Genomic DNA, 12,596 nt, shown 5'->3' on the forward strand with positions numbered 1-12,596 from the left:
GTTGGGTCTGGATGAAGCACTCCTGCTCCTCGGGCCCACAAGCAGTGCAATAAAGGCAGTCACCTCATGGATCCGGCCCTTCCCGCCTGCTTTCACCTGATGTGAATCGGAAGCGATGGGAAACCCGAACAGGTAAGGTTAAATTCATTTAAGTTTTCCAACACACAAAATATTAAGTACCTCAAATACCTCAATGAGGTACATTGTTCCTTTAAGTATCGTCACACCGGCTTTAAGTGGGGGCAGGACTTCCTGGTGTCTGCTGTGCACACGCATACAAACATGCCTGGGTTAAACCCAGAAGTGGGCACATTGGAGCCGGGATGCGGTCCTGCACCAAAAAGTTATTATTTTAACCAACCACCCGCCCCCAACTCATCCGTTCTTGGGGGTTAAAACTCCCCACCTTATGTCTGTTCATTTACATACCTATTGGAGTAGGCATTGGCGTAAAACGCATGTGAAAAGAATGCCAGTAGTTCGACTGAATGGAAACCCGTGCAGCCTTTAAAAACATTGTTCAGCCTGCACACCAGGTAAGAAAAGAACAGTGCTTGTCTCTTTCACTTCACTCTCATATATCATACTTTTCAAGAAACTCTCTCCCCGTCTCTGTATAGGCCTGTTACAATGTCTAGCCCAGCTCCTACTGATCCTGCCTCAATCACTTTATCTTTCTCACTAGGACAAAATAGACCTTTAAAAATTACCAGCATATCATAGAATCATAGCATGGTTAGAGCACAGAAGGAGGCCATTCGGCCCATCAAGCCCATGCTGGCTTTTTGTAAGATTTGTGCACATATACCCCTAGGTCTCTCTGTTCCTGCAACCCCTTTAGAATTGTACCATCTAGTTTATATTGCCTCTCCTCGTTCTTCCTGCCAAAATGTATCACATTGCATTTCTCTGCGTTAAATTTCAGCTGCCATGTGTCTGCCCATTCCAGCAACCTGTCTATGTCCTCTTGAAGTCTATTACTACAATTCCAAGTTTTGTGTCATCTGCAAATTTTGAAATTGTGCATGGTACACCCAAGTCCAAGTCATTAATATATATCAAAAAAAGCAGTGGTCCTAGTACGGACCCCTGGGGAACATCACTGTATACCTCCCTCCAGTACAAATATGTTTTATCTCTATCACAATTAGAGGATCAATTGTTGGTTCCCTAGAACAACAACATCTTGCATTTATATAGCACATTTTACTTAGAGCTACATCAAAACTACAGCACAGCAACAGGCATTTGGCCCAACTTGTCTATGCTGGTGTTCATGCTCTACACGAGCCTCCTCCTTCATCTAACCCTATCAGGATACCCTTCTATTCCCTTCTCCATCATGTGCTTATCTAGCTTTTCCCTAAATGTATCTATGCTATTTGCCTCAGCTACTGTTTGTGGTAGCACATTCCACATTCTTACCACTCTTTGGGTAAAGAGGTTTCTCCTGAATTCCCTACTCGATTTATTAGCGACTATTTTATATTGATGACCTCTAGTTTTGGATTCTCCCACAAGTGGAAACATTTTCTCTAAGTCTACCCTATCAAACCCTTTCATTACCTTGAAGACCTCTAACAGGTCACCCATCAGCCTTCTCTTTTCTAGAGAAAAGAGCCCCAGCCTGTTTAGCCTTTCCTGATAAGTATATCCTCTCAGTTCTGGTATTGTCCTTGTGAATATTTTTCGCACCCTCTCCAATGCCTCTATATCCTTTCTATAATAGAGACCAGAACTGTGTACAGTACTCCAAGTGTGGGATAACCAAGGTTCTATACAAGTTTAACATAACTTCTTTGCTTTTCAATTCTATCCCTCTAGAAATGAACCTTTAAAATGCCTTTTTAAAGGCCTTATTAACCTGTGTCCCTACTTTTAGTGATTTGTTTGTTTATACCCCTAGCTCCCTTTGCTCCTCTATTCCATTTAGACTCTTACTCAGGCAGTATGTGCCCTCCTTATTACTAAAATGCACCACCTCAGGCTTATCTGTGTTGAAATTCATTTGCTAATTACATGCCCATTCTGCAAGTTTATTAATGTCTTCTTGCACTTTGAAGCACTCTTCCTTTATATTAACCACACCCCCCAATTTGCTGTGGTCCACAAATTTTGAAATAGTACTTCTGATTCCTGAATCCAAATCATTAACGTAAGTTGTGAACAACAGTGGTCCCAGCACTGATCCCTATGGAACACCAGTTCCCACCTTTTTGCCAGTCTGAGTAACTACACTTAACCAGTACTTTCTTTTCTGTTTTGTAGACAGCTTACTATCCATTCTGCTATCTGTCTCCTGACTCCACATGCTCTGACCTTACCCATAAGTCTGCTATGTGGTACCTTATTTGAAAATACAAATATATTACATCTACTACATTACCCTTATCTACTCTTTCTGTTACTTCTTCAAAGAATTCAATACAGTTGGTCAAGCATAACTTCCCCTTCTGAAATCCATTCTGTCTATTCTTTCTTATATTTTTGTTCTCTAGATGTCTTTCTATTACATATTTGAGTGAAGATTCCATTATCTTTCCTACCACCGACGTTAAGCTAATTGGTCTATAGTTCCCTGGATTTGTTCTTTCTCCCTTTTTAAATATAGGAATGACATTAGCTGTCCTCCAGTCCTCTGGCACTATTCCCTTTTCGAGTGAATTTAATAGTGCCTCTGCTATGTCCTCTCTAACTTCTTTTAATATTCTCAGATGTTATCTATCCGGAACAAGGGTCTTTTCCTCCCTAAGTTTGATTAATTTATCAATTATCTTCCCCCTTTCTATCTTAATTGATTTAATATCTTTTTCAATCTCTTCTTCTAATGTCATGCCCACCCTATTCGTCTCCCTGGTAAATATGGAGCAAAGAAACTGTTCAATATTTCTGACATTTTGCTGTCGTTACCAGTGAGTTTATCTTGTGCATCCCTTAGTGGCCCTGTCCCTATGCTGATTTTTCTTTTGTTATTTATGTGCCTGGAGAATACTTTACTATTTCTTTTTATATTCCTTGATAATTTAATCTCATAGTTCCTCTTTGTCTTCCTAATTGTTTTTTTGATTTCTTTCCTAACCTCTTCGTACTCCCTTTTGTCATCCTCTCCTTTATTGTCTATGTACTTAGAGTATGCTTTTTTCTTTAGCTTCAATTTTACCCTTATCTCTTTATTCATCCATAGTCTTTCATTATTGACTATTTTTTTTCTTGTTTTTTAGAGGAATATATTTCTCCTGAACGCTATTGATCACTGTTTTGAATATTATCCACTGCTGTTCTATTTCTTTGTCTGTCAAAAAAAAAATTCCAGTTTACCTGCCCTAGTTCCATTCTCATCCCCTCAAAATTAACTTTTTTCCAATCTATTACTTTGGTCTTTGAGAAAAACATAAGTAAGACAATCATTATTTTAAACCTTATGACTTTATGATCGCTATTGCCTCGATGTTCCCCTACGCTTACCTCACTTATTTGTTCTGGTTCATTTTTTTTATTATTCGTTCATAGGGATGTGGGCATCGCTGGCAGGGCCAGCATTTATTGCCCACCCCTAACTGCCCTTGAGAAGGTGGTGGTGAGCTGCATTCTTGAACAACTGAGTGGCTTGCTAGACCATTTCAGTGGGCGATTAAGAATCAATCACATGGCTGTGGGTCTGGAGTCACATATAGGCCAGACTTGGTAAGGACAGCAGGTTTCCTTCCCTAAAGGACATTAGTGAACCAGATTGTTTTTTACGACAATCCGGTAGTTTCATTGTCACCATTACGAATACTAGTTTTTTTAATTCCCGATTTTTTTTTAATTTAACTACTTGAATTTAAATTCCCCCGCTGCCGTGGTGGATTTGAACTCATGACTCCACAATATTAGTCCAGGCCTCTGGATTTTTCTTTATTCGTTCATGGGATGTGGCCTTCGCTGGCAAGGCCAGCATTTATTGCCCATCCCCAATTGCCCTTGAGATGATGGTGGTGAGCCGCCTTCTTGAACCGCTGCAGTCAGTGTGATAAAGGTTCTCCCACAATGCTGTTAGGAAGGGAGTTCCAGGATTTTGACCCAGCGACGATGAAGGAACAGCGATATATTTCCAAGTCGGGATGGTGTGTGACTTGGAGGGGAACGTGGAGGTGGTGTTGTACCCATGTGCCTGCTGCCCTTGTCCTTCTAGGTGGTAGAGGTCATGGGATTGGGAGGTGCTGTCGAAGAAGCCTTGGCGAGTTGCTGCAGTGCATCCTGTGGATGGTGCACACTGCAGCCACAGTGCGCCAGTGGTGCAGGAAGTGAATGTTTAGGGTGGTGGAAGGGGTGCCAATCAAGTGGGCTGCTTTGTCCTGGATGGTATCGAGCTTCTTGAGTGTTGTTCGAGCTGCATTCATCCAGGCAAGTGGAGAGTATTCCATCACACTCCTGACTTGTGCCTTGTAGATGGTGGAAAGGCTTTGGGGAGTCAGGAGGTGAGTCACTTGCCGCAGAATACCCAGCTTCTGACCTGCTCTTGTAGCCACAGTATTTATGTGGCTGGTCCAGTTAAGTTTCTGGTCAATCGTGACCCCCAGGGTGTTGATGGTGGGGGATTCGGAGATGGTAATACCGTTGAATGTCAAGGGGAGGTGGTTAGACTCTCTCTTGTTGGAGATGGTCATTGTCTGGCGCGAATGTTACTTGCCACATATCAGCCCAAGCCTGGGATGTTGTCCAGGTCTTGCTGCATGCGGGCACGGACTGCTTCATTATCTGAGGGGTTGCGAATGGAACTGAACACTGCAATCATCAGCGAACATTCCCATTTTTGACCTTATGATGGAGGGAACGTCATTGATGAAGCAGCTGAAGATGGTTGGGCCTAGGACACTGCCCTGAGGAACTCCTGTAGCAATGTCCTGGGGCTGAGATGATTGGCCTCCAACAACCACTACCACTAGTCATTTCCCATTACTAGATCTAGCAGTGATTCCTCTCTTGTTGGGCTTCTCACATACTAGTTAAGAAAGGGGTCATCTACACACTGTAAAAATTCCACTCCCTCTTCCCCTTTCTCTACTTCTTGTCAGTTTATTTGGGAGTAGTTGAAATCGCCCATCATTATTATTTGATGTTATTGACTCATTTCATATATTTGTCTACATATTTCATCCTCCAATTCCCTTCCACTATTAGGTGTTCTGTAGAATATACCTATTAACATGATCGATCCCTTCTTATCCTTTGTGTCAATCCATGTGGATTATCTTTCTATCTTAATTTTAATTATGTCCCTTTTTTCTATAGCCATTTTGTTGTCTCCAATTAATACATCTACCCCACCCACCCCCTTCTTCCTTCCCTATCCTTTTTAAATATATTATATCCTGTAATATTTAACTGCCAATCCTGTTCCTTATGTAGCCATGTTTCAGTTATGCCTACCACATCTGGCTCCTAGTTATGAATTATTGCCTCCAGTTCCCCAGTTTTGTTTGGAATGCTGCGCACATTGCTGTACAGGCAGTTAATTTGTTTTTAGTAATTATTCCCCTCACTTTGTTTTTATCAGTCATTTTGTACTTATGGTCTATAACTGTATTTGTTCCCTGATCATTTATGTTACCTTTATTCCTTAACTTGGTCTGATGTTTACTCTCATTTCCTATTCCTTTTTTCTTCAGATTTATGTCATCTTCCCCATATCCGTCCCCCTAGTCTTACTAGTTTAAAGTCCTATTGACAGCCTTATTTATCCTTTCCGCTAGGCCACTGCTCCCATTCCGGTTCAGGTGGAGCCCGTCCCAATGGTACATCTCCTTCCTGTCCCAGTACTGGTGCCAGTGTCCCATGATATGGAACCCCTCCTTCCCACACCACTCTTTCAGCCACGCATTCACTTTCCTGATCTGTTTATCACTATGCCAATTAGCATGTGGCTCGGATAATAAAATGTCCCAAGGTGTTTCACAGGAGCGATTATCAAACAAAATTTGACACCGAGCCACATAAGAAGATATCAGGTCAGGTGACCAAAAGCTTGGTCAAAGAGGTAGGTTTTAAGGAGCATCTTAAAGGAGCAGAAAGAGGTAGAGAGGTGGAGAGATTTAATGAGGGAATTCCAGAGCTTAGGGCCTAGGCAGCTGGAGGCATGGCCGCCAATGCTGAAGCGAATAAAATCGGGGATGTGCAAGAGGCAAGAATTGGAGGAGCGCAGAGATCTCGGAGGATTATAGGGCTGGAAGAGGTTACAGAGATAGGGAGGGGTGAGGCTATGGATGGATTTGAAAAAATGCATGAGAATTTTAAAATTGAGGCGTTCCTGGACATGGAGCCAGTGTAGGTCAGCGAGCACAGGGGTGATGGGCGAACAGGACTTGGTGCAAGTTAGGATATGGGCAGCAGAATTTTGGATGAGCTCAAGCTTATAGAGAGTTGAAGAGGGGAGGCCAGCCAGGAGAGCATTGGAATAATCAAGTCTAGAGGTAACAAAGGCATGGATGAGGGTTTCAGCTGCAGATGAGTTGAGACAGGGGCGGAGATGGGCGAAGTTATGGAGGTGGAAGTAGGCGGTCTTGGTGATAGAGCGGATATGTGGTCGGAAGCTCGTCTAGGGTCAAACAGGACGCCAAGGCTGCGAATGATCTGGTTCAGCCTCAGACAGTGGCCAATGAGTGGGATGGAGACAGTGGCTAGGGAACAGGGTTTGTGGTGGGGATCGAAGACAATGGTTTCGGTCTTCACAATATTTAGTTGGAAGAAATTTTTGCTTATCTGATACTGGATGGCGAACATTCGTACAGGGTTCCTGACAAAGGGATGGAGGGCTTACAGCATGACCACTGATGTTCAGTATGGACTAACAGGTATTGAGTATTTGTAGAGATTGTTTTCATTACTGTATAGATGGAAATCCATCGATGGAAATCCATCGAATTATCCCCACCGCTCCCCCACCCCCCCAACTGTCTGTCTAGCCTGCAATTAGTAGCATTGACATTAGTAGCTTTGTCAATCAAACACAGAATAATCAGAATGGTCATGTGATCAGTACTGGCTAATGAAACTGCCAGAAGGTGACACCACAATCTTATAATTGCTACCAGCTGATAAATTGGCTTAAGAGTGACACACATCAACTTTTTTAATTAATATAGAAATATTAAACAATTTGCAACAAAATGTTGGATGAGCCATTTTTCTTTTCATCCTTTACAATTAAAAGAGGAAGGTCTTGTGAAGTTAAGTGTGGCCTACCTTGTCGTACTGCCAACGTGGTTGTGTAAACCAGGAACAGGAGGATGTAGTTGAGAAAGCTCTGAAACACTGGAGTGTTGGCATGGAAGTCCTCCACCAAGTACTTGCTAGTCAGGCCTATACCACAGATCAACAATGACAGCACCTGGCCCAGTGCCAGCGACAGCAGCAGCTCTCTAAAGGAACAAGCGATCTGCGTATTAGGGTAAAGTTAATGACCAGTGGCAAATTCTTTCGTTGACTGAGTGGCAACACAGATAGGGCCCAGAGGGAGCCATTTTTACAATTAAGATGGATATAAAACTGAAAAGATTTACAGCCTACTGTAACGGTAACTGTTCAATAACTAATTATATATCTGCCACGTTCAAAGTCTTCAGCAAACGTGTCTGAAAGATAGAACAGTCAACTGTCAGAATGACTGCTTTCACAGCCCAAGCCCCATGAGTAGAATTGCGGTGTAAACTGAAAGGAGCTGTGTTTACTGGCAAACGGCTTGTCATACCATCTTTTTAAATATAACCAATGAAGGGAAAGTTCTTAACCTGCAGTGACAACTTCAATCATGTTGGATTCTTCATCTTCTAAGAGGTGTGCCCCATAAATTAAATTTGCAAGAAAGCAGAAGTTTATAATCTTCTTCTAAAAATTGCTTGTTTTAATCATTGCAGTGCACTGTATCTTGTATCTATGACGTGGGCTTCAACTTCAAAAGGAAATAAACCATTTTAAAACCGTATGCAGATTCCTTATGGCATCATAGAATCTATTATGGTTCATATTTTGGAGATTTGCATTGTATTCTAGAAAGAATCTAATTTTTTTTTAATCCATTTCTCTCTTGTACCAAACAATTAGTATTTACATCCTAGCCTCCACTACCTAAAGCAAAGTTGAAAAATCTCAAAAATGAGAAAAGTTACAATGACTAAAAAAAAGTTTTAGACGTAAACCTCTAGGACAGCTGCAGGATAATACAAAAGTAACATTTGCAATAATTCTTTCCGAAGGCAAACTACATATTATTGAATCTGGTAAAACTAAACTGCAAAGCTTTCTGTATTAAGGTGTAAAAGAAGTGATCATCGATTTACTCATCACTCCAATTCAACATTAACCTCAGGACACAAGGAAACACCGATTGCCTAATTCTGAGTTTGTGAAAATGATATAACTTCTTGGAAAGTGAATCCTAAATCTTTAAGAATAGTTTGAAAATTAACCATAAAACACAGTGTATTCATTTTTTAGTTAATTACTGAGGCGTGTTTTTTTCAACACTGCAAAGAACATTGAAGATCAATATTATTTGGTCTACTAATGTTCAGATTTTATATTTTTCCTGAATTGGGGTCACAAAATGGCATGAAATCAGCCGCAAGCAAATTCATGCTTTTTCAGGTCACAAATTAAACAATTTGACTTTGGATTAATCAGCAAAAATCTTGGGAAGAAACAATCTGGAATATTTTCAGCAAAACAATTTTGAAGCAACACATGTTAAGTAAACAATAAATGCTTCAAACTGTCTTCAAAAACTATAACTATCTTTCAGATGAGAAGTTAAATCAAATCTGCCTGTTCTGATGGTTCAGGTGTTTGTTAAAGATTCAATCTTTACTATATAAATGCAAGTCTAAGGTACTGTATAAATGCAAGTCTTTCTTCTAATGCGAAAGGAATTGACATGCATCAATAACTGCATCCTCATGTTCTCCTGCTCCCCTATGAAATTTCGTTCAGCCTTCGGTGACAGAAAGTGTACCCTATATTAGTGCTGCCCATTGGTATGGAGAGAAAATGAAGTGCTCCCTGCGCCATGTAGAGAAAGTGGCTGCATGCATCTCATGAGGATAGATAGATAGATACATACATACATACATACATAGATACACACATATACATTTTGTTTAAGTGCTGAGCAGTTTCATATTATGAAGCTTTATCATCAATGACAGTAGTCCTGAATTTGTGCCGATCTCTGCCGTAACTTAGGTGGGAGATCAGGGCAACCCCTAGAGAAATAGCGTAAATGGCCTTTCCTACCAGAGAACCGCCACAAAAATTCCAGGCAACCGTGAGAATTATTGACAAGGATAAACTATTTATCATTTACATTGTACAAAGAATTTTGTGCCCTGTAAGTGCACCAGGAGCACTTTTAGCTATTTTCTGACCAGGCTGCGCTAAATGCTCAGGAGACATAGGCCGTGAATTCTCTCACGGAGCTGCTCCCGTTCCGCCACAATAACTTGGCGGTAAACCCCATTTATACAAGTACACAAGATTTCCGCTGCACTTCTGGTGAAGTTATGGCGGCAGAGCAGGAGTAGTTTCAAGGAAATTCCTGGCAATAATGAAATGCAAGATCATCGCTGAACGTCAGTATAAAACGGACACACTTCCAGAGTCAGAACTGAGTTTCTTGAGGATGTGTTTCTGCTGATGTTCTGAGCGATGGTGAAATACTTTTTTAAAACGTATTTTTGGTTTGCTGTTGCTGCAAATAGGTATGTTGGTTTGTTTTGGTGCTTGTGAGTTTAATTCAGCATTTGACTTTTTGATCATTTTTTTCACTGTCTATTGTTTTCGCTATCTTTTGCTTTTTACCACCTACCTTTTGAGGGAATTTCTTTTTTCATTGCAACAGATTCCACTAGTAGGATGGGCATTCCTTTGGGAATTCCCCATCCTCGTGGAGGTAGAGGACAAGGAAGAGCGCAGGCATGAGCAAAGGGAGATCTACCTGCAACGAATGCAGCTGCACGTTCTCGTCAGTGCTGAATTTAGGCCTCTTTCAGGGGCTGATTTTACAAAGTTCCATTTTCCTGTTTCCTCCCCAAACTATTTCAATTTTTCTGCTTTTTCCCCTATAACCTTTTTGAATGCTATAATCAATTTAGCATCAGTCACCACTTGTGGCAAAACATTTCGCATTCTGAAATTGCCCTCAAAGAGCAACTGCCTAGCTGGATTTTCTTGGGTTGGGGGCTATAAAAAAAAAGTTGTATAAGAACATAAGAAATAGGAGCAGGAGTAGGCCAATCGGCCCCTCGAGCCTGCTCCACCATTCAATAAGATCATGGCTGATCTGATCCTAACCTCAAATCTAAATTCATGTCCAATTTCCTGCCCGCTCCCCGTAACCCCTAATTCCCTTTACTTCTAGGAAACTGTCTAATTCTGTTTTAAATTTATTTAATGATGTAGCTTCCACAGCTTCCTGGGGCAGCAAATTCCACAGACCTACTACCCTCTGAGTGAAGAAGTTTCTCCTCATCTCAGTTTTGAAAGAGCAGCCCCTTATTTCTCAGCATTTCTTGAAAATGCCCATGGTATATGTAAAACAGTGATTTCTTAGAACATGCCAGACTTAAGATAATAATTCTTCACTTTCAGTAGAAACAATCATTGGATTAGTAAAAGGTATCAACCAACAGGTAGCGAAGCTTAGAATTATTCTGCAGGAAAATTGCACTTGTGATCAAAGTAAAATTTTCTGTTTTTGAGGATTGTACAAAATGAATTTTCAAAGCCAATTTGACAGATGGCAGTTTTAAAAATCACACTCTACATAATTTGTAACGATAATTTGTAAGGAATGCTCAAACTGGTGTTTTCATCTGTAGAATTAAAAGAAAAAGTTGGCAACTTTCAATTTTTTGAAATAAAGGCAGGAGTAACATTAACCAATTGCTTTCTTTACTTCTGGGCTCCCAAGATCTGTGCAATAAAGGAGTGAATTCATGTCCCAACATTTCATTAGAAGAGAATAGGATGAATCAGAATTGTCTGCCTCTCTTGATCACAGCTGCATTCTTCTCCTCAGAACAGGTCCGAGTCACCCTTGCATCCTAAAGCCCCATTCACTAGCATGAGGCATAGTGTTAATATGAAGGGAGGTATAGTAGCACTTTAAAGAATGATATACCTATCTGCCATCTCATCCTTACCATTGTCCAAGGATCTCCCAATGGTGTAACTTCTTTCTTTTTTCTATTCTATTTTTACACTGGTGAAGTTAGTAAGCTTCAGCCATATGAAAGGGACATGCACTACAATTTATACAACCTCCATAGCAAACAGCACATGCAAGGGCCAACTAAAATCCTGTATACACTTAACACAGCTCAGTATGACCTCATTGCAAGGTGAGCACTGCAATACCCAATGTGCGTTGGAAGGGTTTGTAGGGAAACTGGTAATCTCTTCTAATCTGGACATATCAAAGGGTCCCACCATATTAAGCATCAATCACAAGAAAAGTTAAATCCATTACATTAAGCTAAACCAATTCTATTGCTTCCTGGGACTCCTGCTAGATATTCACACTTGACCCTAGTATGGGTTGATTTACTGTTCTACACTACCCAACAGTGTGTATCATTCAAGTAGTGCCAGCCAGCATTAACAATGTGATCATCTGGGTGCACATGCTTTGGAAAATAGCCAAATCTAAGAGAATGGTATATTCTCTTAGGCTGAATGTGGAACAATTCCTAATTCCTTTCATGGCTACTGTGAACAGCTGAAAAATACAAGACCTCCTGGACTCCTTCCAGTAAAGCTCTGGAGTATGGTCAGTTGGATTGTGATCCTGAAGACATCTGTTCCTAGCCTGCCTACACAAAACATCAATGATCCCTCAGACCGCCTGCACAGACTGATCACCCAACAAAATCAACTTGTAAGAAATCTTTCCCTGCTCCAAATTCCTTCCTGTTAACTGCTTAGTTCTTGAAACTGAGGCACCCTACTTCCTTTGACCTGGATATGTAATCTTGCTCTAAATTCCCTACCTAACCAAAGATCCATGGACAGCAACTTCTTCCTACTCAGACATTTTCATAGAAACTAGCATCAATGCAAATTCTGGTTGTAATCTTCCAGAATTCACTTGATTCTGGAAAGGTCCCAGCAGATTGGAAAACCACAAACTTAACACCCCTATTCATGAAGGGAGTGAGACAGAAAGCAGGTAACTATAGACCAGTTAGCCTAACATCTGTCATTGGGAAAATGCTAGAATCCATTATTAAGGAAGTAGTAGCAGGACATTTGGAGATTCAAAGTACAATCAAGGAGAGTCAACGTGGTTTTATGAAGGGGAAATCGTGTCTGACAAATTTATTAGAGTTCTTTGAGGAAGTAACGGACAGGGTGGATAAAGGGGAACCAATGGATGCAGTATATTTGGATTTCCAAAAGGCATTCGATAAGGTGCCACATAAAAGATTACTGCACAAGATAAGAGCTCGTGGTGTTGGGGATAACATACTGGCATGGATAGAGGATTGGCTAGCTAACAGAAAACAAAGAGTCGGGATAAAAGGATCATTTTCAAAATGGCAATCTGTAACTAGTGGGGTGCC

The 12,596-nt window shown here is 40.9% G+C and overlaps 1 protein-coding gene across 1 annotated transcript in view; it reads right to left on the reverse strand.

Annotated features, from left to right (window-relative positions):
- The window catches only part of slc35f1 (solute carrier family 35 member F1), a 358,491-nt gene that overhangs the window by 197,330 nt on the left and 148,565 nt on the right, over positions 1-12,596 (reverse strand). Inside the window, exon 2 of the mRNA XM_067983814.1 lies at positions 7,225-7,400. Coding sequence (XP_067839915.1) covers positions 7,225-7,400 — 176 coding nt within the window. The remainder of the gene's footprint in view (positions 1-7,224; positions 7,401-12,596) is intronic.

This window comes from Heptranchias perlo, chromosome 5, assembly GCF_035084215.1.
Source record: "Heptranchias perlo isolate sHepPer1 chromosome 5, sHepPer1.hap1, whole genome shotgun sequence".
Classification (NCBI taxonomy): Eukaryota; Metazoa; Chordata; class Chondrichthyes; order Hexanchiformes; family Hexanchidae; genus Heptranchias; species Heptranchias perlo.